Source organism: Notolepis coatsorum, assembly GCF_963971535.1.
Source record: "Notolepis coatsorum genome assembly, chromosome: 1".
Classification (NCBI taxonomy): domain Eukaryota; kingdom Metazoa; phylum Chordata; class Actinopteri; order Aulopiformes; family Paralepididae; genus Notolepis; species Notolepis coatsorum.
The window spans coordinates 142,873,183-142,896,877 of NC_140165.1; the positions used below are offsets into that span (position 1 = coordinate 142,873,183).

The 23,695-nt window shown below is 43.1% G+C and overlaps 1 protein-coding gene across 2 annotated transcripts in view; it reads left to right on the forward strand.

The window, feature by feature from the left end:
- The first annotated feature begins 3,799 nt into the window (after positions 1-3,799).
- The window catches only part of LOC311240895 (ceramide transfer protein-like), a 111,508-nt gene continuing 91,612 nt past the window's right edge, over positions 3,800-23,695 (forward strand). For both annotated transcript variants that reach the window (XM_084329503.1, XM_084329504.1), the window contains exons 1-2: positions 3,800-4,366; positions 4,897-5,031. In XM_084329503.1, coding sequence (XP_084185629.1) covers positions 4,277-4,366; positions 4,897-5,031 — 225 coding nt within the window. In that variant the 5' untranslated portion in view covers positions 3,800-4,276. The remainder of the gene's footprint in view (positions 4,367-4,896; positions 5,032-23,695) is intronic.

The following is a 23,695-nucleotide window of genomic DNA, read 5'->3' on the forward strand; positions in this document are numbered from 1 at the left end:
CTGGAATGCTGGCGACGTTTCCGCATTTTCGCGTCATGACCAGTGACAAACAGTGGTTTGTTTTGTTTACGGATGTCATGATTTTTGCATGCAGCAGCAGCAACAACACATACACAATTCGACATACATGTTCAGTTCAACGGGACTTCTTCTGTCTGTCATGCGTATATGTGATTTATATACACGTTTGACTGCTGTAATATATTCGCAGCTCGTCGCAGAGCGCTCTACTCGCTGGCGGCAATGCTTTTGGTTGGTTGGTTTGTTGGCGTCCTGTCCACTCCATATTATGGTATATCTGCAGAGCCGCAAGTCCAACGTCTGGGCGGGGCTTCGTGGCTTGTACTCAGTTTGAGGCGGATCTTCGGGGCTGGTACTCGGTTTGACTGTGCAGTGCAGTAGTCAGTTTGTGCTGTTTATTTTTACATGCAGTGAGGATTTCTGTGTTCCGTGTTGCAGGTTAGGGTTAGGGTTAAGGTTAGGGTTAAAAATAAACAACACAAACTGACTACTTCCGTGTTTTACAGGAAACAAGACAAGGTACATGGTTTTGATAGTTTATCAGTGAGCTGGATACAATCCTACCTGGAGGGGAGGGAACAGATGGTGGAAGTAAACGGTACCCTATCCCCCCCCCCTCACAGTGAGCTGTGGTGTTCCACAAGGAAGCATACTAGGACCGCTACTATTCCTAATTTATGCAAATGACATGTCGTCAGCTTGTGACTGCAACTTGTTCCTGTTTGCGGACGACTCAGCCCTGCTGGTCTCTGACAAGAACAAGTTACAGGTTGAAAAAGCCCTCAGCTCGGAACTAGGCAAAATCTGCATATGGCTCGCCGACAACAAACTATCATTACACATGGGCAAAACAGAGTCCATTCTCTTCGGTTCAAATAACAAACTCAGCAAGACCGACGGCTTCTCGGTTACAGTGGGTGACAATATTAGCACAAGGAAAGATGAAATTACCTACCTGGGTTCCATCCTAGAGGCTAATCTTTCCTGTGACAAAATGGCATCCAATGTAATAAAAAAAGTCAACCAACGAACGCGATTCTTGTACCGGATCTCCTCTCTGGTAAACAAGAATACCCTGAAGACTAGCAGGAGCACTCATTCAAGGGTACTACGACTATGCTTGCACCTCATGGTACCAAAGCACCTCAAAGGCACTAAAAAACAAATTACAAACATCTCAAAACAAGCTAGTCAGACTACTACTTGACCTGACTCCTAGAACCCACCTCACCCCTGCCCACTTTGACAACCTAGGATGGCTTAGAGTAGACGACAGAGTACAGCAACTTGCAATGGGCCTGGTCTACAAGATACACTACGCGACCAAGGTACCCATGTACATGTCAAAATACTTCCCAAAGGTCAGTGAATACCACGATCACAACACCAGAGGGAGCTCCACAAATCATGTAAAACCCAGATTCGGCTCAAACAAGGGACTAAACACGTTTCGCAATTATGCCACATCAATGTGGAACGCCCTGCCTAAAGCTGTAAAGGAATGTGAATCACTACCCACCTTCAAAAACACTCTCAAAAAACACCTACATGAGACTGCAATTCGAAACTGGCCCCTACAAATGTCCTAACCTAGTTGTACAGTAAATGACCAAGTAAGGCATTGTCAATATTCCAATGTACAGTGTAAAATGTGTGTGTGTCCCCTACCCAACCCCCCCCCCCCCCCCACCTCCAATGTACAGCCCTCACCCAACCCACCCAACCCCACCCCACCCAACCAACCTCCTCCAATGTACCAGTTTCTATGCCAAATGTATATACACTCCTTTTCTGGACACTTTTGTATCACAAACAGTACTGTATTTGCAAATCTGATATGTCATAAATGTATAGATGTAGCAGTACTGTCTATCTGTATGTCATGTCATATATGTTATGATGAATTGAAAATGGGGGACCCTGATGTAAACAAGACGAAAGTCTTTCTCTGGTCTGCATCCCCTTAACAATTGTATGTATTGAGCTGTACTGTACTGTACCCATTCTGCAATCTGTTAATAAACTTTTCAATCAATCAATCAGTACAAGCGCGTGAATACCAAAACAAGCCGCATTTCTCGGAGACGCTCTCTGATTGGCCGACGCCTGTTTCTACACTGGTTAAGCTTAGGCACTCTTCGAAGTTGGTGAATGAATGAATGAATGAATGAATGAATGAAAACTTTATTAACAGATTGCAGAATGGGTACAGTGCAGTACAGCTCAATACATACAATTGTTAAGGGGATGCAGACCAGAGAAAGACTTTCGTCTTGTTTACATCAGGGTCCCCCATTTTCAATTCATCGTAACATATATGACATACATGACATACAGATAGACAGTACTGCTACATCTATACATTTATGACATACCACGTCCATGAGGTGCAAGCATAGTCGTAGTACCCTTGAATGAGTGCTCCTGCTAGTCTTCAGGGTATTCTTGTTTACCAGAGAGGAGATCCGGTACAAGAATCGCGTTCGTTGGTTGACTTTTTTTTATTACATTGGATGCCATTTTGTCACAGGAAAGATTAGCCTCTAGGATGGAACCCAGGTAGGTAATTTCATCTTTCCTTGTGCTAATATTGTCACCCACTGTAACCGAGAAGCCGTCGGTCTTGCTGAGTTTGTTATTTGAACCGAAGAGAATGGACTCTGTTTTGCCCATGTGTAATGATAGTTTGTTGTCGGCGAGCCATATGCAGATTTTGCCTAGTTCCGAGCTGAGGGCTTTTTCAACCTGTAACTTGTTCTTGTCAGAGACCAGCAGGGCTGAGTCGTCCGCAAACAGGAACAAGTTGCAGTCACAAGCTGACGACATGTCATTTGCATAAATTAGGAATAGTAGCGGTCCTAGTATGCTTCCTTGTGGAACACCACAGCTCACTGTGAGGGGGGGGGGATAGGGTACCGTTTACTTCCACCATCTGTTCCCTCCCCTCCAGGTAGGATTGTATCGTGGTTAAGGTTAGAGTTTGTCTTAGAGCGTGACGGCAAGTTCTTTCGAAGGTTAAGCTTAGCAATGTACAGCCCCACCCCACCTACCCAACCTCCCCCAATGCACAGTTTCTATGTCAAATGTATATACACTCTTTTTCTGGATTTTTTTAGTATCACAAACAGTACTGTATTTGAAAATCTGGTATGTCATAAATGTATAGATGTAGCAGTACTGTCTATCTGTATGTTGTGTGTGTCATATGATGAATTGAAAATGGAGGACCCTGATGGAAACAAGACGAAAGTCTTTCTCAGGTCTGCATCCTCTTAACAATTGTATGTATTGAGCTGTACTGTACGGTACCCATTCTGCAATCTGTTAATACACTTTTCAATCAATCAATCAATCAATCAATCAATCAATCACTCTTTCGAAGTTGGTTAAGTTTAGAGTATGGCGATAGAACGCCAGGTAGTTTGCAGGCTGTTTGAAGTGGAAATGAGCAAAGACACAGCTCGTCACGGATTGGTCAAACGCGTCAGTGGCCCGCCATCAGAGAGCGTCAGTCAGTGCCAATCAGAGAGCGTCTCCGAGAAATGCGGCTGGGTTTGGTATTAACCAGAGCCCTTTACGGCTCTGGTATTAACCTCGTTCCCAGCTTTATCTCGAGAGATATTTGTATACACGCGGTACAAGCCACGACGCCCCGCCCACGCACAGTCAAACCGAGTACAAGCTCCGAAGCCCCGCCCAGACGTTGGGCTTGCGGCTCTGCAGATATACCCTACTCGTCCGCTCACAGAAGCAACACGCCGGAGCTCCGTCCTGAAGACAAGCGCTGGCCAGTTCACTCGCTAACTAATTGCGGGACCCCTGCCATAGACATAGAGCCCATCCGTCTGTCGTGGTGAATAATCGTGGACTTAAAGGTAGTCGGTGCCAAGAAAGCGGCCCTCTGTATCTCGTTGTTGCGCGGTTAGCTAGGTCGCTAACGGTAACAATGTTGCAGTCGCAAGTGGAGCTAGCGTACTCGTTTGACAGCTAGCTTGCTACCATTCGTATTCACCCCCCACCAGTTTCAAAACAAAGCCCAACCGACCAAGAACACGTTTGGACCCAGCTTGTCATAACTGTTATTATTCACCAAGCGACGCGATAGCTAATGTTAGCTGCGCTGCCCCCCCCCCCGAGAAAGCTAATAATAGCGAGGTAGGTGACGCTATCAGCACCTTTGACCGTCTGTAATACGTCTGATCTGAGCTGGGAAGTTATTGATTAGGTCGTCAAGGTGAAAAGCTTTAGCAGCTAAATGTCGGAGAAGAGTTCGTCTTCGGGTTCGGAAGAGGATGTCGACCCTGAATCTGGCCAGCATGTTGAACTCGGAGGCATCTTAAGCAAGGTTGGTCAACCATAGTTTGCATCGTGCATGTTACTTGATATGAGAAATAGCAGTAGAATGATTATTCTGGCTAACTTCTACCTAACACGGCTAACACACTAGCAATGTGTGTGTCTATATGAATTGAAAATGGGGGACCCTGATGGAAACAAGACAAACGTCTTTCTCAGGTCTGCATCCCCTTAACAATTGTATGTATTGAGCCGTACTGTATTGTACCCATTCTGCAATCTGTTAAATAAAGTTTTCATTCATTCATTCATTCATTCATTCATTCATGTACTTCAATGCACCTCTCAAGACGAGGTGTACTACAGCTGTCACCTGTAGGCGATCGTAGCTTTGAGACACCCGAATTACCTCTTTTCAGACACTTGTCATTCATGGACATGCTCAGAATTGCTTAATGTCTATAATGGACACTTTCTGTCCCCAGTCACAGACTACTATCCTCATGTGTCCAGTGTCACTGAGGTTGTTGTCAGCTAACCGTTTGTCCTATATGTGTGTGTCCTCCGGCATGTGCACAGTGGACCAACTACATCCACGGATGGCAGGACCGGTGGGTGGTGTTGAAGAACAACACTCTCAGCTATTACAAGTCGGAGGATGAGAGGGAGTATGGCTGCAGAGGTTCTCTCTGCCTCAGCAAGGCTGTCATCGCAGTAAGTATGGAGGAAGGAGAGGATATTACTATGCCCCTGTTAGTGCACTTCCTGAAGGCAGAGTTGACCGGCCTCTCAGCAAGCATCTCGGCGAGTCAGGGAAAAGACAAAGGAGGGCTCTGTGAAAGCATTCATTTTCTGCACCAGTGCTTTTGGGAGTCAGGTTGCCTCTCTCACAGCACACACGCTGTTTTGATCTTCTGCTCTGTCATTAGCTTGAAACGAGAACTTGCCATTCCTTTTGCCATTCTTTGAGGACACGTTTCTCAGAGACAGAAAGGTAAACATTAACCAGCAATAAGGCTTTTAGATCCCAGTTAGGCTACATGGACCTGTAGTTTAGCAGACAAGGACATTCTTGCATTACAAGTAGTCGTGTAATCACACTTTAGAAACTCTTGCACCATGATACCTATTTCGCAGGCCACTTCAAACCCCAGTTTCCACATACTGCTAGGCTTTGTTCTATGCTTCTGTTTCTAGCCACTGGACACTGTTATGCTGTATTCTACCCATGCAGGCCTCTTGTTGGTCCGATAAGCTGAAATCCCACACCTTGGTTAAACATTCTCCATTCTATCTGAGCGCACCGCCATCCTGTACATAGGCCAAACAATTGGTTTACTGTGATTTATGCAATTGGATTAAATGGCTCGCAATCGGATTATAATCACAACATGAGTAGTTGCTGTAAATTGGTCGCCTGAAGTGAAAGTGTTTTTGTTGCTCTTTGTTAGAATATTATGTCAGTTCCTGTTTTGTGTGAGCAGGCCTACATGGAACTCCAGGGAAGCCAAGAAGCTTTGTGATCCATTGCCGTTACAGTAGTTTATCTAACAGTGTTTCAGTAGTTTACATAACAGTATTTCAGTAGTTTACCTAACAGTGTTACAGTAGTTTACTTAACAGTGTTTCAGTAGTTTACTTAACAGTGTTTCAGTAGTTTACCTAACAGTAGTTTACCTAACAGTGTTACAGTAGTTTTAACAGTGTTACAGTAGTTTACCTAACAGTATTTTGTATGAAAGTATTCTGTACTTCTGTATGACAACTATTAAAGAAACTTGAAACTTGAGTGTTACAGTAGTTTACCTAACAGTAGTTTACCTAACAGTGTTTCAGTAGTTTACCTAACAGTGTTACAGTAGTTTACATAACAGTGTTTCAGTAGTTTACCTAACAGGGTTACAGTAGTTTACAACAGTGTTACAGTAGTTCAAGTTTCAAGTTTCAAGTTTCTTTAATAGTTGTCATACAGAAGTACAGAATACTTTTGTACAAAATGCTTCTTACTGTTGCGCTCCAGAGACTGTGCAAGACGAGATAAGTATGAAATAAAAACATAGTAAAATTAGAAGTAAAAAAAAGAGGTCAGTGTTCAGTTTAGACATATGTACAATGTTCGATGCAGAATAGACGTAGTTACCATACAATATACAATACTGTGCAGTGTACTAATATACAATACTATATAGTGCAAGGCAGAAATGGAGAAATGGGACGAGGTGCAATTTAGGTACAATTCACAGTAGGTGTACGAGTTGTAGTGCAAATCCTTTATCAATAAATATAAAGTGTAAGTGTGTTTGTGTGATCTAAAGTGTGGAGAGTGGGTGCTGCAGTGTGTTGTTTGTTTGAGTGAGTGTGTGCGTGTGGGTGTGTGTGCTGTGTGCATTTGATGGTTGTTGCATAGTGATTATTGTTCGTTTAGCGATTATTGTTCGTTTAGCAGCCTGATGGCCTGGGGATAGAAGCTTCTTCTGAGTCTTTCTGTGCTCGCCTTAAGACTCCGGTATCGCTTGCCTGACCGCAGCAGTTCAAAGAGGCAGTTGTTCGGGTGGCTCGAGTCCTTAATAATTCTCTTAGCCTTCCCCTTGCACCGCTTGTTGTAAATGTTCTGGAGGGTGGGAAGCCCCCCTCCAATTGTGCGTTCGGCTGAACGTGTCACTCTTTGTAGTCTGCTACGGTCTTGTGCAGTGCTATTCCCAAACCAGGAGGTGATGTTGCCGGTCAGGATGCTCTCTATTGTACATGAGTAGAAGTTCCTAAGGATCTTCTGACTGACTTGGAACTTCCTTAGGCGCCTGAGGAAGTAGAGGCGTTGTCGTGCCTTCTTCACAACACTGTCAATGTGTGTGGTCCATGTCAAGTCCTCGGATATGTGGGCTCCGAGGTACTTGAAACTGTTCACTCTCTCAACCGGTGCCCCGTCGATGCTGAGGGGGCTGTAGTCCTTGACCCCCGACCTCCTGAAGTCCACAATCATCTCTTTTGTTTTGCTGACGTTCAGGGAGAGGCAGTTCTCCTGACACCACTGTGACAGGTTCTCTACCTCTTCCAGGTAGGCCCTTTCGTCGTTGGCAGAGATCAGGCCCACCACTACTGTGTCATCAGCAAATTTGATGATGGTGTTGTTGTTCCGCTGTGCTACGCAGTCATGTGTGTACAGGGAGTAGAGGAGGGGGCTCAGAACACAGCCCTGGGGGGCCCCTATGTTGAGCGTGATGGATGAGGAGGTGCAGTTGCCGGCTCTTACCACCTGGGGTCTGCCCATCAGGAAGTCCAAGACCCACTGGCAGAGGTCATAGTTCAAGCCCAGGTCCCTGAGCTTGGCTATGAGTTTGGAGGGGACTATGGTATTGAATGCTGAGCTGTAGTCGATGAACAGCATTCTCACATAGTTCCCCTGCCTCTTGTCCAGGTGTGATGCTGCTGTGTGCAGCACATGGGCTATGGCGTCCTCCGTGGACCTGTTGGGGCGATATGCAAATTGCAGAGGGTCCAGGTTGATGGGGAGGGAGGAACAGATGTAGCCCTTCACTAGCTTCTCAAAGCACTTCATGGCTATGGAGGTGAGGGCTACAGGGCGGTAGTCGTTGAGGCAAGCGGGCGTAGATTTTTTGGGTACAGGGATGATGGTGGACTTCTTCAGACAGGTGGGGATGACAGCCTGTTCTAAGGACAGGTTAAATATGTCAGTGAATACTGGGGCCAGTTGGTCGGCACAGACTTTTAGGACGCGGCCGGGGATGCCGTCCGGACCTGCTGCCTTCCTGATATTCACTTTTTTAAAGGTCCGCCTCACCTCATGCTCTGTTACCCTGAACACTGCGCCTCCATCAGCAGCCGACCCCCCCCCCCCCCATTGCCGAGGCTTGTGAGCTGGTGTTGTTATTCACAGCCTCAAACCTCGCATAGAAGGAATTGAGATCATTTGCTAAGGAGATGTCACTGTTCAGTTTGAGGGGGGTGCCTTTGTAGTCTGTCATTGTTCTGAGGCCCTGCCACATGCCTCTAGAGTCAGCCTGTTCAAACTGAAGTTCAACTTTATCCCTGTAACTTTATCCCTGTTTACTTAACAGTGTTCAGAGTCGTTTACCTAACAGTGTTACAGTAGTTTACTTAACAGTGTTACAGTAGTTTACTTAACATGGTTTCAGTAGTTTACCTAACAGTGTTACTGTAGTTTACCTAACAGTGTTACGTAACACTAACAGTGTTTCAGTAGTTTACTTAACATGGTTTCAGTAGTTTACATAACAGTGTTACAGTAGTTTACATAACAGTGTTTCAGTAGTTTACCTAACAGGGTTACAGTAGTTTACAACAGTGTTACAGTAGTTTACTTAACAGTGTTCAGAGTCGTTTACCTAACAGTGTTACAGTAGTTTACTTAACAGTGTTACAGTAGTTTACTTAACATGGTTTCAGTAGTTTACCTAACAGTAGTTTATCTAACAGTGTTTCAGTAGTTTACATAACAGTATTTCAGTAGTTTACCTAACAGTGTTACAGTAGTTTACTTAACAGTGTTACAGTAGTTTACTTAACAGTGTTACAGTAGTTTACCTAACAGTGTTACAGTAGTTTACCTAACAGTGTTACAGTAGTTTACCTAACAGTAGTTTACCTAACAGTGTTTCAGTAGTTTACCTAACAGTGTTACAGTAGTTTACATAACAGTGTTTCAGTAGTTTACCTAACAGGGTTACAGTAGTTTACAACAGTGTTACAGTAGTTTACTTAACATGGTTTCAGTAGTTTACCTAACAGTAGTTTACCTAACAGTGTTACAGTAGTTTACCTAACAGTGTTACAGTAGTTTACCTAACAGTGTTACAGTAGTTTACATAACAGTGTTTCAGTAGTTTACTTAACATGGTTTCAGTAGTTTACCTAACAGTGTTACAGTAGTTTACCTAACAGTGTTACAGTAGTTTACCTAACAGTGTTACAGTAGTTTACCTAACAGTGTTACAGTAGTTTACATAACAGTGTTTCAGTAGTTTACTTAACATGGTTTCAGTAGTTTACATAACAGTGTTACAGTAGTTTACTTAACATGGTTTCATTAGTTTACATAACAGTGTTTCAGTAGTTTACATAACAGTGTTTCAGTAGTTTACATAACAGTCTTTCAGTAGTTTACCTAACAGTGTTACAGTAGTTTACCAGTGTTACAGTAGTTTACCTAACAGTGTTACAGTAGTTTACCTAACAGTGTTACAGTAGTTTACCTAACAGTAGTTTACCTAACAGTGTTTCAGTAGTTTACCTAACAGTGTTACAGTAGTTTACATAACAGTGTTTCAGTAGTTTACAACAGTGTTACAGTAGTTTACCTAACAGGGTTACAGTAGTTTACAACAGTGTTACAGTAGTTTACTTAACAGTGTTCAGAGTCGTTTACCTAACAGTGTTACAGTAGTTTACTTAACAGTGTTACAGTAGTTTACTTAACATGGTTTCAGTAGTTTACATAACAGTGTTACAGTAGTTTACTTAACATGGTTTCAGTAGTTTACCTAACAGTAGTTTACCTAACAGTGTTACAGTAGTTTACCTAACAGTGTTACAGTAGTTTACCTAACAGTGTTTCAGTAGTTTACTTAACATGGTTTCAGTAGTTTACATAACAGTGTTACAGTAGTTTACTTAACATGGTTTCAGTAGTTTACATAACAGTGTTACAGTAGTTTACATAACAGTGTTACAGTAGTTTACCTAACAGTGTTACAGTAGTTTACCTAACAGTGTTTCAGTAGTTTACTTAACATGGTTTCAGTAGTTTACATAAGTGTTACAGTAGTTTACATAACAGTGTTACAGTAGTTTACTTAACATGGTTTCAATAGTTTACATAAGTGTTACAGTAGTTTACATAACAGTGTTACAGTAGTTTACTTAACATGGTTTCAGTAGTTTACCTAACAGTGTTACAGTAGTATACCTAACAGTAGGCCTGTCACGATAACACATTTTGCTGGGCGATTAGATGGCGATAGACAGAGATGGCGCTGCTCCGACCGGCTGCCTTTCTGTTCGCTCCGTCGAGACTGTGTTTACTTTTGTTAATATTTATAGTTTTTAGAGTTTTGTTCGTACCAACTGTTGGTGCATTTAATGTATATGACCGTCAGTCACTCATAGACATTGGATTACGGGAAATTTACCAACTGGATTACTCACTGGACCAGCTTTCCGAACCGCATCAATGGCCTGAAGAAATTCTCCGGAGATTAGGACCAGATCCTTTGTTCCTAGATCCCAGGAAAAGAGGACCCAGACGACGAGGAAAGAGGGCTGGGATCCGTAACAGGCTGAGATCCAGACGCCACCGTACACCACTGCCCAGTATATTGCTAGCCAATGTACAATCAATTGACAATAAACTGGATGACATCCGAGCAAGGATTCAATATCAAAGAGACGTTAGGGACTGCAACGTCCTCTGCTTCACCGAAACATGGCTCACACCGGAGGTTCCAGACCACGCAATTCAACCAGCAGATCACTTCTTTATCCATCGCAAGGATCGGACATCAGCAGAGTCCGGTAAACAACGTGGAGGAGGTATTGCCTTCATGTTTAACAAAAATTGGAGCGATCCAACTAACGTGAAGGAATTATCCAACCACTGCTCCCCAGAACTGGAATATATAACCATCAAGTGTCGTCCTTTCTTCCTCCCGAGGGAGTTAACGGCGATCGTCCTGATCGGAGTGTATATTCCACCGCAAGCCAGCAACAAGGTTGCGCTCTCCAGACTCCACGACGAGGTAAATAGAATACAAGTGGCGAATGTTAACGCTGCCATTTTAGTGCTGGGAGATTTCAATAGCGCCAATCTGAGAAAGGTATTGCCTGACTTCTATCAGCATGTGACTTGCAACACCAGAGGCGGTAACATCCTAGATCACTGTTACACGCAATTTAAAGGTGGCTACAAGGCTCATTCTGATAGTGGCTTTGGTAAATCAGATCACGCGTCCATCTTTCTTTCACCAAAGTACAAACAGAGAATTAAAAGTACTCCTGTAGTCTCGCGAGAGGTGCAGAAATGGGATTTGACGTCAGAGGAGACGCTCCGGTCAGTGTTTCACTACACAGACTGGAATGTGTTCCGCGACACAGATAACATTAATGTCTACACGGAAACAGTGCTGGACTATGTTTGTACTAGGGTGAAAGAAACAATCCCCACTACCAAAATGAAAGTTTACCCAAATCAAAAACCCTGGGTAGACAAATCCGTCCGTGAAGCTCTGAGAGAGCGCACCAAAGCATACAACGACGGCCTAGTGGCAGGCAACATGAATGACCACAAGGTGGCGCGATACAACGTAAGGAGGACAGTGTCAGAGGCCAAACGGCGCTACAGGGATAAAATTGAACTCCAGTTTGAACAAGCTGACTCTAGAGCTATGTGGCAGGGGCTCAAAACGATGACAGACTACAAAGGCGCCTCCCTCAAACTGAACAGTGACATCTCCTTAGCAAATGACCTCAATACCTTCTATGTGAGGTTTGATGCTGGTAATAACAACACCAGCTCACAAGCCTCGGCAATGGGGGGGGGGGGGGGTCGGCTGCTGATGGAGGCGCAGTGTTCAGGGTAACAGAGCATGAGGTGAGGCGGACCTTTAAAAAAGTGAATATCAGGAAGGCAGCAGGTCCGGACGGCATCCCCGGCCGCGTCCTAAAAGTCTGTGCCGACCAACTGGCCCCAGTATTCACTGACATATTTAACCTGTCCTTAGAACAGGCTGTCATCCCCACCTGCCTGAAGAAGTCCACTATTATCCCTGTACCCAAAAAATCCAAGCCTGCTTGCCTCAACGACTACCGCCCTGTAGCTCTCACCTCCATAGCCATGAAGTGCTTTGAGAAGCTAGTAAAGGGCTACATCTGCTCCTCCCTCCCCATCAACATGGACCCCCTGCAATTTGCATACCGCCCCAACAGGTCCACGGAGGACGCCATAGCCCATGTGCTGCACACAGCAGCATCACACCTGGACAAGAGGCAGGGGAACTATGTGAGAATGCTATTCATCGACTACAGCTCGGCATTCAATACCATAGTCCCCTCCATACTCATAGCCAAGCTCAGGGACCTGGGCTTGGGCTATGACCTCTGCCAGTGGGTCTTGGACTTCCTGACTGGCAGACCCCAGGTGGTGAGAGCAGGCAACTGCACCTCCTCATCCATCACCCTCAACATAGGGGCCCCCCAGGGCTGTGTTCTGAGTCCCCTCCTCTACTCCCTGTACACACACGACTGTGTGGCTCAGCGGAGTAGCAATACAATCATCAAATTTGCTGACGACACAGTGGTGGTGGGCCTGATCTCTGCCAACGACGAGAGGGCCTACCTGGAAGAGGTCAAGGTCCTGGCGGGATGGTGCCAGGAAAACAGCCTCTCCCTGAACGTCAGCAAAACAAAGGAGATGATTGTGGACTTCAGGAGGTCGGGGGTCAAGGACTACAGCCCCCTCAGCATCGACGGGGCACCGGTTGAGAGAGTCAACAGCTTTAAGTACCTCGGAGCCTACATATCCGAGGACTTGACATGGACCACACACATTGACAGTGTTGTGAAGAAGGCACGACAACGCCTCTACTTCCTCAGGCGCCTAAGGAAGTTCCAAGTCAGCCAGAAGATCCTTAAGAACTTCTACTCATGTACAATAGAGAGCATCTTGACCGGCAACATCACCTCCTGGTTTGGGAATAGCACTGCACAAGACCGAAGCAGACTACAAAGAGTGACACGTTCAGCCGAACGCACAATTGGAGGGGGGCTCCCCACCCTCCAGAACATTTACTACAAGCGTTGCAAGGGCAAGGCTAAGAGAATCATTAAAGACTCCAGTCACCCGAACAACTGCCTCTTTGAACTGCTGCGGTCAGGCAAGCGATACCGGAGTCTCAAGGCGAGCACAGAAAGACTCAGAAGAAGCTTCTATCCCCAGGCCATCAGGCTGCTAAACGAACAATGAATGAACACTACACAACAACAACCACCAAACGCACATAGCACACACATCCACACGCACACACTCACTTTAAACAAACACACTGTAGCACCCACTCCACACACTTTATAGCACACACCCACTTTAAACAAACACACTGTAGCACCCACTCCCCACACTTTATATTTATGGATGAAGGATTGCACTACAACTCGTACACCTTACTGTAAATTGTACCTAAAATTGTACCTCATCCCATTTCTGCTTTGCACTAGATAGTACTGTACATTAGTACACTGCATAGTATTGTGTATTGTATATTATATGGTAACTCAGAACATTGTACATATGTCTATACCGAACACTGTGACCTCATTTTTCTTCTTCTAAATTCATGCTATATTATGTTATTATGTTATTTGATACCATCTTGTCTAGCACAGTCTCTGGAGCGTAACAGTAAGAAGCATTTTGTATGAAAGTATTCTGTACTTCTGTATGACAACTATTAAAGAACTTGAACTTGAACTTGATTAATTGTCCCAGAAATTATTGCGATAAGTGATATTATTGCGGTTTTGAGAGAAATAATTTTTTTGAGAAATGTATTTCCCAAAAGTTTTCAATAAACTTTTTTTTTTACTAATATAATGATAATAGCATAATAATGCAAGGAAACCGTTTCAAAGTGCAATAAACCTTTATTTAACATTGGAAGACATTTTAAATATCCTAAATTACTACCTAACCAATCAGATATGAGGTAGCGTCAGAAGCAGAGTAACCTCGTTCCCAGTTTTATCTCCGTGAGAGCAATGATAAAACGAGCAGAGCAATGTGTGTGGACAAGAGGCGGGTTGCTACGTTTACTGTAGGAAGGGGCTTTTAGACCCATGTTTTTATTTTTTGCTTCGAAAAGAGGGACATCCTCTCAATATGCGGGACGTGGGACATTAGGTAAAATGGCTGTGCAGTATACAACCAAAAGCGGGACACCTGGTCACCCTAACTGTGGCTCGCGTTTGTTTACTGTGGCTCGCGGATTATGTGATGGGCAAGCTACTTGGAAAATGTAGTACTAGTAAGCTACACTACCAGTTACTCTCGATTAAAATATAGCTCAACAATAATCAAATAAACACAAATATATACTATCTCTATTGGAATGGAGACTTTTCAGCACAGGATAAACTAGGGATGGGCAAAAAAAAACAGATCGATTGATCACATGATGTACTTGAGTACTCGTGGAGGAAAACGCTGTACAAAATAAACGTCTTTTCCGGTGTTTTAGACTTTGCTCTTTTATTTTGAAACCCACCGACCGGAAGTATTGTTGTTATTATCCTAGCAGAACCTATGAGCTGACAACTTGTCTCGTCCGGTTCTGTGTTTTTGAGCTAATGATAAAACAAATGTTGAGATTGTTGGTGAACAACTAACTTTAGGTTAGTTTTAACGTTAGCTACTAACGTTAGATGCAGCTACTACAGGCAATCAACGATGAGGAGGAAGCGTCATAGCATCAACACTAGATCTTTAATCTTTATTTAGCAGTCCAGTTTCTCCGGGCAGTAGCGTATAGCGTTTGTTCACGCTACATCACTACTTGGGTCTAAAAATAGCTACACTACAAAGAACGCTACTTGGTTCAAAAGGAGCGACGTTACCATCACGCCACTGAGAAATGTAGTTAAGCTATGTAGCGTTGCTACTGCCCAACATACGCATGGTGCTCACAGGAGCTCCCGTGCTGTACTCTGTAGTAGTGTTGTCACGATACTGGAATTTCGACTTCGATACGATACCTTGAAAAGTATCGATACTTCGATACCATTTCGATATAAAAAAAAAAAAAAAAAAATATTATATATATATATATATATATTTTTTTAAACAAATTTAGCTTTTGTTGCTGGTTGATTCTCCTCAGCTTCTCTCTGGTACTATAAGATAAGATAAATATAACACTTTTAAAACCCTTTGTTTATCTTTAGATCACACATTTAAAAAGAACTGTTCATCTCACTTCAATCATTTTTATTGCAGATGCAGAAGTTAGAACATAGTATTTTCTCAAGCAGACAGATGTAAACACTCACTGTAATCTGTGTTGCATGTACCTGACAAACTGAACTGTTTGTATTACAGTTGGTAACAGTTTTGATAAAGATAACAGGGCGAGGGCTATATGTGTAACATATATAACTTCACAACAGCAAAATTACTAGTACTAGTAGTAGTAAACAATAATTAAAACTTTTTTTTGCATTAGTGACAACAATAAGGACACATTCAAAAGGCAGGGTAAGAAAAAAAGTGCAATCTTATGCATTTTCAAGTCAAGTTCTTCTTAGGTAGTGCATTACCTTCTCATACCATTACACCTACTAATACCACCTTCTCATACCTTCTCATACAACCTTCTAATACCTTCTCATACCACCTTCTCATACCACCTACTAATACCTTCTCATACCACCTTCTAATACCTTCTCATTACACCTACTAATACCTTCTCATACCACCTTCTAATACCTTCTCATACCACCTTCTAATACCTTCTAATACCTTCTCATTACACCTACTAATACCTTCTCATACCACCTTCTCATACCTTCTCATACCACCTACTAATACCTTCTCATACCACCTTCTAATACCTTCTCATACCACCTTCTCATACCTTCTCATACCACCTACACCTACTAATACCTTCTCATACCAACTTCTAATACCTTCATACCACCTACTAATACCTTCTCATACCACCTTCTCATACCACCTTCTCATACCTTCTACATTACCTAGTGATACACATAAAGCATAAGAGCCGTGGAAGGCTCGCCGTCGTCGGGTAGAGTAATCCAATATACAGGTCCAGTCGCTCTTGACCCGGAGCTCCTCGGATGCAATCACCACTAGGGGTCTGACCAGCCTGGATAAGCGTCCAGATAACGTCAGGAACGATGGGGGTACTGATAACTGTAGGACTCGAACCGAACGATGCACAATACCTACTTAGTACTTATACCTTATCATACCTTATATAAAGGCCTCAAGTAAAAAAAAAAACTGCAATCTTATGCATTTTCAAGTAGCAGCCAGCAACTAGCAAATGAAACAATATTCTTCTTGAGGTAGGGCATTTAGACAGCAGAATGACTAAAACAATAATTCAAACTTTTTTGCATTAAGCACACATTCAAAAGGCACTAAAGTGCAAGTACAAAAAAAAAGTGCATTTTCAAGTTAAATTCTTTTTAAATAGGTAGTGCACTTATTCAACGGCCTCAGACTAATCACACATAAGGTGGTGCAAGTAGTGTAATAATGTACTAGCCTAAAGTTTCTTTACAACTTTCAGATTTTTTGCTAGGAACACCAGCATGTCAATGTGCTCCTCTGTAAGCCGTGCCCTTCTTGGACTGCAAATGAGCCCTGACGTACTAAATACACGTTCTGAAGCTGAGCTTGAAGCAGAGATGCACAAATACTTTTTCGCCAGCTGGGCAAGGTGAGGTAAAGTTCTCTCATGTGTCCTCCACCATGCGAGTGGGTCGTCTCCTGCGCTGAGTTCAGGCATCTTTTCATATATTGTGAACTCGTTTTTTAGTTCAGCCTCTGCGTCCTCTGCATCCTCGCCACCACCATGTTGACCCTTCTTTTCCCCCTGTATGCTGGTTAACAGTCCCTTCAGATCCGTTCTACTTTTCTTCGCTGGTACGCCTGGTAGTGGTAGTGGTTGCATGGCAGTGGCACATGGAGGAGGAGGAGCGGGTGTTTGTCTTCCTGTTTCAGTGCGAGTGTCCATCAGATTTCGTTTGACCTCGTCTCTTAACATAACAAAACTGTCCTTGAACCTTGGGTCGAGAAACGTGGCTGTGTTCAACACCAGCTGCAGAGCCCCGTCGACGTCGTTATATCGTTCGTTGAGATCTGTACCAATATTTTCTTTAAGTTCACATTTGAGGAGGCTGTCATTTTCCTCAATGGTCAAAGTTGAAGATAACTTCCAAATTAGGGGCAGGACAGAGGAGAGTGTGGTGTGCTTTTCACCACTAAGGGCATCAGTGAAAGAGCTGACAGGGCTCAATATATCTTTTACAGTCTCAAGAATTGTAATGTCTGAATCTTTAGGCATGAGGTGCCATTTCTTCCGATCGTCGGCTAGAACTGAACAGACCGCTTGCTGCTGTTCCAGAAATCTCGCCACCATTTGATACGCTGAGTCCCAGCGTGTCGGCTCATCATGGATCAGTTTGTGTTCAGGCAGTTGCAACTCTTTTTGCTTCTGCTTCAGCTGTCGGGACATCTTTGGTGACCTGCTGAAGGCAGACACTGTCTTTCTCAGCCTCGACAGTGCTGCAGACACACGGCCTATATCCAGACCCTTGCTAATGGCTAGGTGAAGGTTGTGCCCAAAGCAGGGGACCCATGTGAAGTCCTGCTTAAATGCTTTCTTGTTATTTGAGGCATTATCAGTGGTGATGCCAGCCATATTTGACATGTCCAGCTTCCATGTTTCATGTACCATCTCCTCCAACGCCTCTCTCAAACTGTCCCCCGTGTGCTCTGAGTGCAGCCCAACACAGCCCAAACACCAGCTCTGCATGTCCCAGGATTCTGTAATAAACTGCAGAGTTACTGCCATGAATGTGGACGTGGCCCTGCTGGTCCACAAGTCAGTGGTGCATGAAAATAAGGGTTTCCCCCTAAGGCTCTCCATGATTTTGTCTTTTGTTTCATTATATAGGGCAGGGATTTCAGTTGACATGAAGTGGTTCCGTGAAGGAAGGGAATACTTGTTATTTAACTGTCCAAGCAGTTGTCTGAACCCATGTTTCTCAACAGTATAGACAGGGACCTGATCCATGCATATGTACTCTGCTACAGCCCTGTTAAGTTTCTTGGCTTCCTTTGAGTTTGCATGATACTTCCTTTGTTGTTCAAGTAATGCTGGTAGGGTAGGCTGCTGTGCTGTTGCTGGTCGATTCTCCTCAGCTTCTCTCTGGTACTATAAGAAAAGAGAAATATAAGACTTTTAAAACCCGTTGTTTCTCTCTAAAGAAAGAAATACATAGCAAACATGACTTAGTTATGCAATAGTGCTGCTGCTTTTTATTTGGTTAAAATATTTTAGTTAATAAGACTAAAATATATGACTACAACAATTTTCATGAGAGAGAGAGAGAGAGAGAGAGAGAGAGAGAGAGAGAGAGACATAACGTTTAAACGTAATTTTACTCCGTTTCCATGCGGTAGCCGGCTAGCTAGCATAAGCTAACAGAGGAACGACTAGCAGTAGCTATCTAACGTTAGCTAATAGCTGTAACGTACAACGAATCAGCTGTTGATATGATGCGCCATCAGTAGACAACGTATCTTGTATTAAACTAGAGTTAGTGGTTTAATGCTTCAGTCACAAACCTCTTTCATTTCTTTGTGGAGATCCGCGTGCCGGTCCTTCAGGTGTTTTGCCATATTTGAGGTGTTGGCACCTTTCGTTGGCACTGCCCTGTAACACCGCTTGCAAATGGGCATTGTGACATCTTTAACTTTCCCTTCTGTGTTTACTTCAAAACCGAAGTACTTCCAAACAGCACTTCTGCTGTTTTCTTTATCTTTAAGTTGTGGAGGCGCTGCATCTGCCATCTTAGTTCACTCAGCTAAAATGTTTACTGAAGAGTGAAGACGCCGACGGCTCGCTCTGTGAGGGGGAGGGCTGGAGGGGGAAGCGTGCTCTGAACAGCTGGAGGGGCAAGCGTGCTCTGAACAGCGTGTCAACAAACTTCCGGTAGAACACTGCCAGCGGGTACCGATACTACAGAAAGTATCGGTATTTCGGGAAATGAGTATCGTAACTGTTTTAAATATTCAGTATCGATATTTATCGATACTTCGATATTTTTGACAACACTACTCTGTAGTAACGGCAGCGGCCCGCCTCCCCACACGGAGAGGTACTGGTTCCCGCCTCATTAAAACAAACACGCAAATAGCAATTAATTGCGCCCATCAAAATCATTGCATTCATTTTCATTATTGCGCGATAAATTGATTTATTGCTTATTGCAACAGGCCTACCTAACAGTGTCCAGAGTAGTTTACCTAACAGTGTTTCAGTAGTTTACTTAACAATATTACAGTAGTTTACCTAACAGTGTTACAGTAGTTTACCTAACAGTGTTACATTAGTTTACCTAACAGTGTTACATTAGTTTACCTAACAGTGTTTCAGTAGTTTACCTACCAGTGTTACAGTAGTTTACTTAACAGGGTTTCAGTAGTTTACCTAACAGGGGTTCAGTAGTTTACCTAACAGGGTTTCAGTAGTTTACCTAACAGTGTTTCAGTAGTTTACCTAACAGTGTTACAGTAGTTTACAACAGTGTTACAGTAGTTTACTTAACAGTGTTTCAGTAGTTTACCTAACAGTGTTACAGTAGTTTACTTAACAGTGTTTCAGTAGTTTACCGAACAGTGTTTCAGTAGTTTACCTAACAGTGTTACAGTAGTTTACTTAACAGTGTTACAGGGGGGGTCGCCCGCCAGATGATTAAAAAGAAGAAAAAAAAAAATGTATGCAGCCAGGCCACTGAACTTAGAAGCAGGCCAGGCCAGTGTTTCTAGTTGCAGCAGCGCAATAGTTAGATAACCTAGATGGGGAACAACCAGGAGATCACTGCAACTCACACAAGTTGGAGAACTATCTCTCTCTCTTGCTCACACACACAAAGGGAGCCGCATGTGATTGGTGGAGGCGGGACTCTTACAAAAAATCCATCAAAATCAGTGTTGTTGCTAATCATTGACACATGCTAGCCTGTAATAACCCCCCCCCAAAAAAAACGACTCAGATCGCTTTCCTGGGTCTCGCGACTGCCGCGGCTCCGCCACTTCCTCGATGTTGATTGGTCGGTCGAAAAAAGTGACCTTGATGAGCGCACTCCTCTTCAAAATTGAACTAGTTTAGTAGGGAGCACTCCGCCCAAAAACACGAGGCACGGCGCTGGGAAAAGGAGCGCGCCGGTCGCGTCTGTAGCATAGAAATGAATGACAGACAAGAGTTGACAACTCATAAAACGTCCCCGGTCAACATGGGCCCTATTAGGCTATAGGTATGAGCAGAGTCATAGAATATGACTCTGGGTATGAGTAACGTTACAGAACCACACATAGTCCACACCACACAGGTCTGCAGGCATGATGAAGACGCACATATTAAAATACACATGCTCAGATTAACCCCTCTGATCCAACACTAAAATTCACACACAACAGTCCTATTTACACATAAACACACGGATGAACCAATACCGAACAACAAGTCCACGATCAAACACATAGAGTCTAACATTATTATAGTAGTAGGCAAATGCAACATTATCGCCACCGACCTGATGATGATCTGCCCAATTCTCAAAATCTGCATGTGACAGAAGTAGTCCCCGCAGCAGGCTGCTTCGCATTCTTTGTAAAACCAAAATTGGTTAGAAGGCTTACTTCTTTGATATTTCGTTTAACTTTCGACATTACGCTTTTTTGATGAAGTTTGATTTGTGCCTGCAGGCTGCAGCGCCGCCACGCTCCGAATGGTAAACGCAAGAATAGCATGTTGCCATCTATTACGAGTAGGGTATATATCTGCAGTGTCGATATAGGGTATATCTGCAGTGCAGATTTATGTTATTGTCTATTACAGTGAATTAGTGCGCAAATCATTAATCATGCATCAAAATAGCCTAATTTTATTATTATACACGATGATGATACAGAAAATTACAGAAAAATGATAAATGCATGGCAAAAATAGCATTTATTTTCAGTAATTTAGAGACCCCCCAAAAATTCACAAATCATGTTTTCAGGGGAGCTGATGTCTGATTTAGGGGAGCCATGGCTCACCGAGCTCCCCCATGATTCGCACCCTGCACAGTACTGGCAAAATGGGAGGAGCCTACAGTAAAAACAAACGCCCTTCATCCCAATCCACCCACACCGGATTTATTTTAACCAAAAAATGTATTATATATTATCGGAGCTATCAATAATGTTATCGGGATGACGTCATAATTGCTGATATCGGCCCGATAATTAACGGCTCTCCGACACTGTTATTTGGGGGTCGTGGCCTGAAAAGTTTGGGAACCCCTGGTTTACCTAACAGGGTTTCAGTAGTTTACCTACAGTACCAGCACACCCAGTTGGATACGACCCACACAGCCACTGATCACTGCATCTCTCCCCACTTACCAAACATCCCAGAGCTAATACTGTTGATGGAGGCCGCGGTATGAGATCGGAGGAATGCGGAAACAAGCCACCGCTTATCCTCCACAGTGGTCTGTTATTCACTGTTGGGCCGCAGGACTCGCATCAGGCTGTTCTTTCACGGTTGATAAATGTGCAGGAAATGCCGTCTGAGGATTCTTCTTACCTTGGGCTACAGTCCTGTATCAGTCTGTCAGGTTAGTGCAGGTTGCCGCTTCCCAGGCTCCGACTAGAAAGTTTGCTCATCTCCCATTGCATTGATATATCTATACTGAGTTTTGAGGTCATATTCTTACATAAGAATTTTTTAAATGTTGACGTAATTAAAAAAAAAAAAAAAAATGTCAACATGGCCCATGAAAAGGCCAAAACCTACAATGCAGATTATATAATATAAATGTATGTAGTGCAGTGTATGTGCAGTACAATGAAAAGGAGTTTGGCAGTACAATGAATATGAGTTTGGCTTTAAGGAGATATTTTATTTTTAGAGCATTAACTCTTTGGAATAACCTGCCTCAAACCCTCTGCTGCATTTACAGTAGATTCACTTTTTAAAATAATCTTAAATTGTATTTAACACTGTAAAGTATTTATTTCTTCTGTTTCTGTGCTTGCATGTAATTTTAGACATATTAGACTAGCTGGTTGCAATGACACCAGCTAATGGGGATCCGTAATAAAATAAAAATCAAAACCAGAGTGCAAATGTAACATTAAAGTGCAATATACAATGTACAGGTGATTAAACTGGATATAAAAAATATAAATGAGGACACTGGATATAAAAAATATAAATGAGGACTACTGAGTAATGGTGCTAATCAGATGTAAGTGCAGTGTATAGTATTATGTACAATGATAGTTATAAATACACTATGGTAGTAAATCATACTGGCCAGTGGTATAACTAGCAAGAGAAGGTAAGGTATATGTACATATATATAGATATAGTATGTACAGGTATTTAAAAAGGATTATATGCAGGTATATACAGACAGAAGTGGATAAATATATGGTAAATTATTTATATATATAAGGTATATACAGCATTATTGTACATGCCATCATACAGAGTTATATGGGTAGACATAGACAATAGTTTGAGGTAGGGCTGGTCGATTAATCAAGTTTCAATTCTGATTTTGGCTTCCCACGATCATGAAAACAAGATAATCGAGATACAACTATTATTGTGCCTTCCTCCACAGTGGTGCGCTCTGCTCCCCCTCAAGCCCAAACAGTAGTATATCAGCTTGTGTTGAGAAGGAGGAGGGAGCCATGGCATGTTTCTCCAGTTATTTTGAAACGTCTTTGGTAACTTGTAGAACATGACAAAGAGGCAGCCTTTAGTCAAGAAGAAAGGTAAAACAAATTCATTCATTGTCATATGATGTTCTCAAATCAATGAGACATTTTGTTTAATAATCGTGATTTAAAAATAATTGTAATTATAATCGAGCAGCCCTAGTTTGAGGTAGGTAGTTATGATTACAGTGTAAGGCAGTTGTAGACAGTGAAGACAGTAGGCAGGTATATTGAGTATAGGAAACAGAGTTCGGAGTTCGTACAGTATGGGTAACGGAGCCTAGAGTATATAAGTATGGTCCATCCAGCCGACACCAGATCTGCATATCCGGAAGTCATAGAACTTCCACTGATACTGTTGATTTGGTCGACATAATTCATTATTGCGGATTACCACATGCATTGTAGTTTTACAATGTACTTACATTCTGCCTTGGTTAACATTGTTGAGCACTGACCACAGCCGAGTGCTACCAATCTCTGCTAGTTCTGTCTTGAGTAGAGTCTCTACATCCGATCTCTGTTCTGTCTTGAGTAGTGCCTCTACATCCGATCTCTGTTCTGTCTTGAGTAGTGCCTCTACATCCAAACTCTGCTAGTTCTGTCTTGAGTAGTGCCTCTACATCCAAACTCTGCTAGTTCTGTCTTGAGTAGTGCCTCTACATCCAAACTCTGCTAGTTCTGTCTTGAGTAGTGCCTCTACATCCAAACTCTGCTAGTTCTGTCTTGAGTAGTGCCTCTACATCCAAACTCTGCTAGTTCTGTCTTGAGTAGAGTCTCTACATCCGATCTCTGTTCTGTCTTGAGTAGTGCCTCTACATCCAA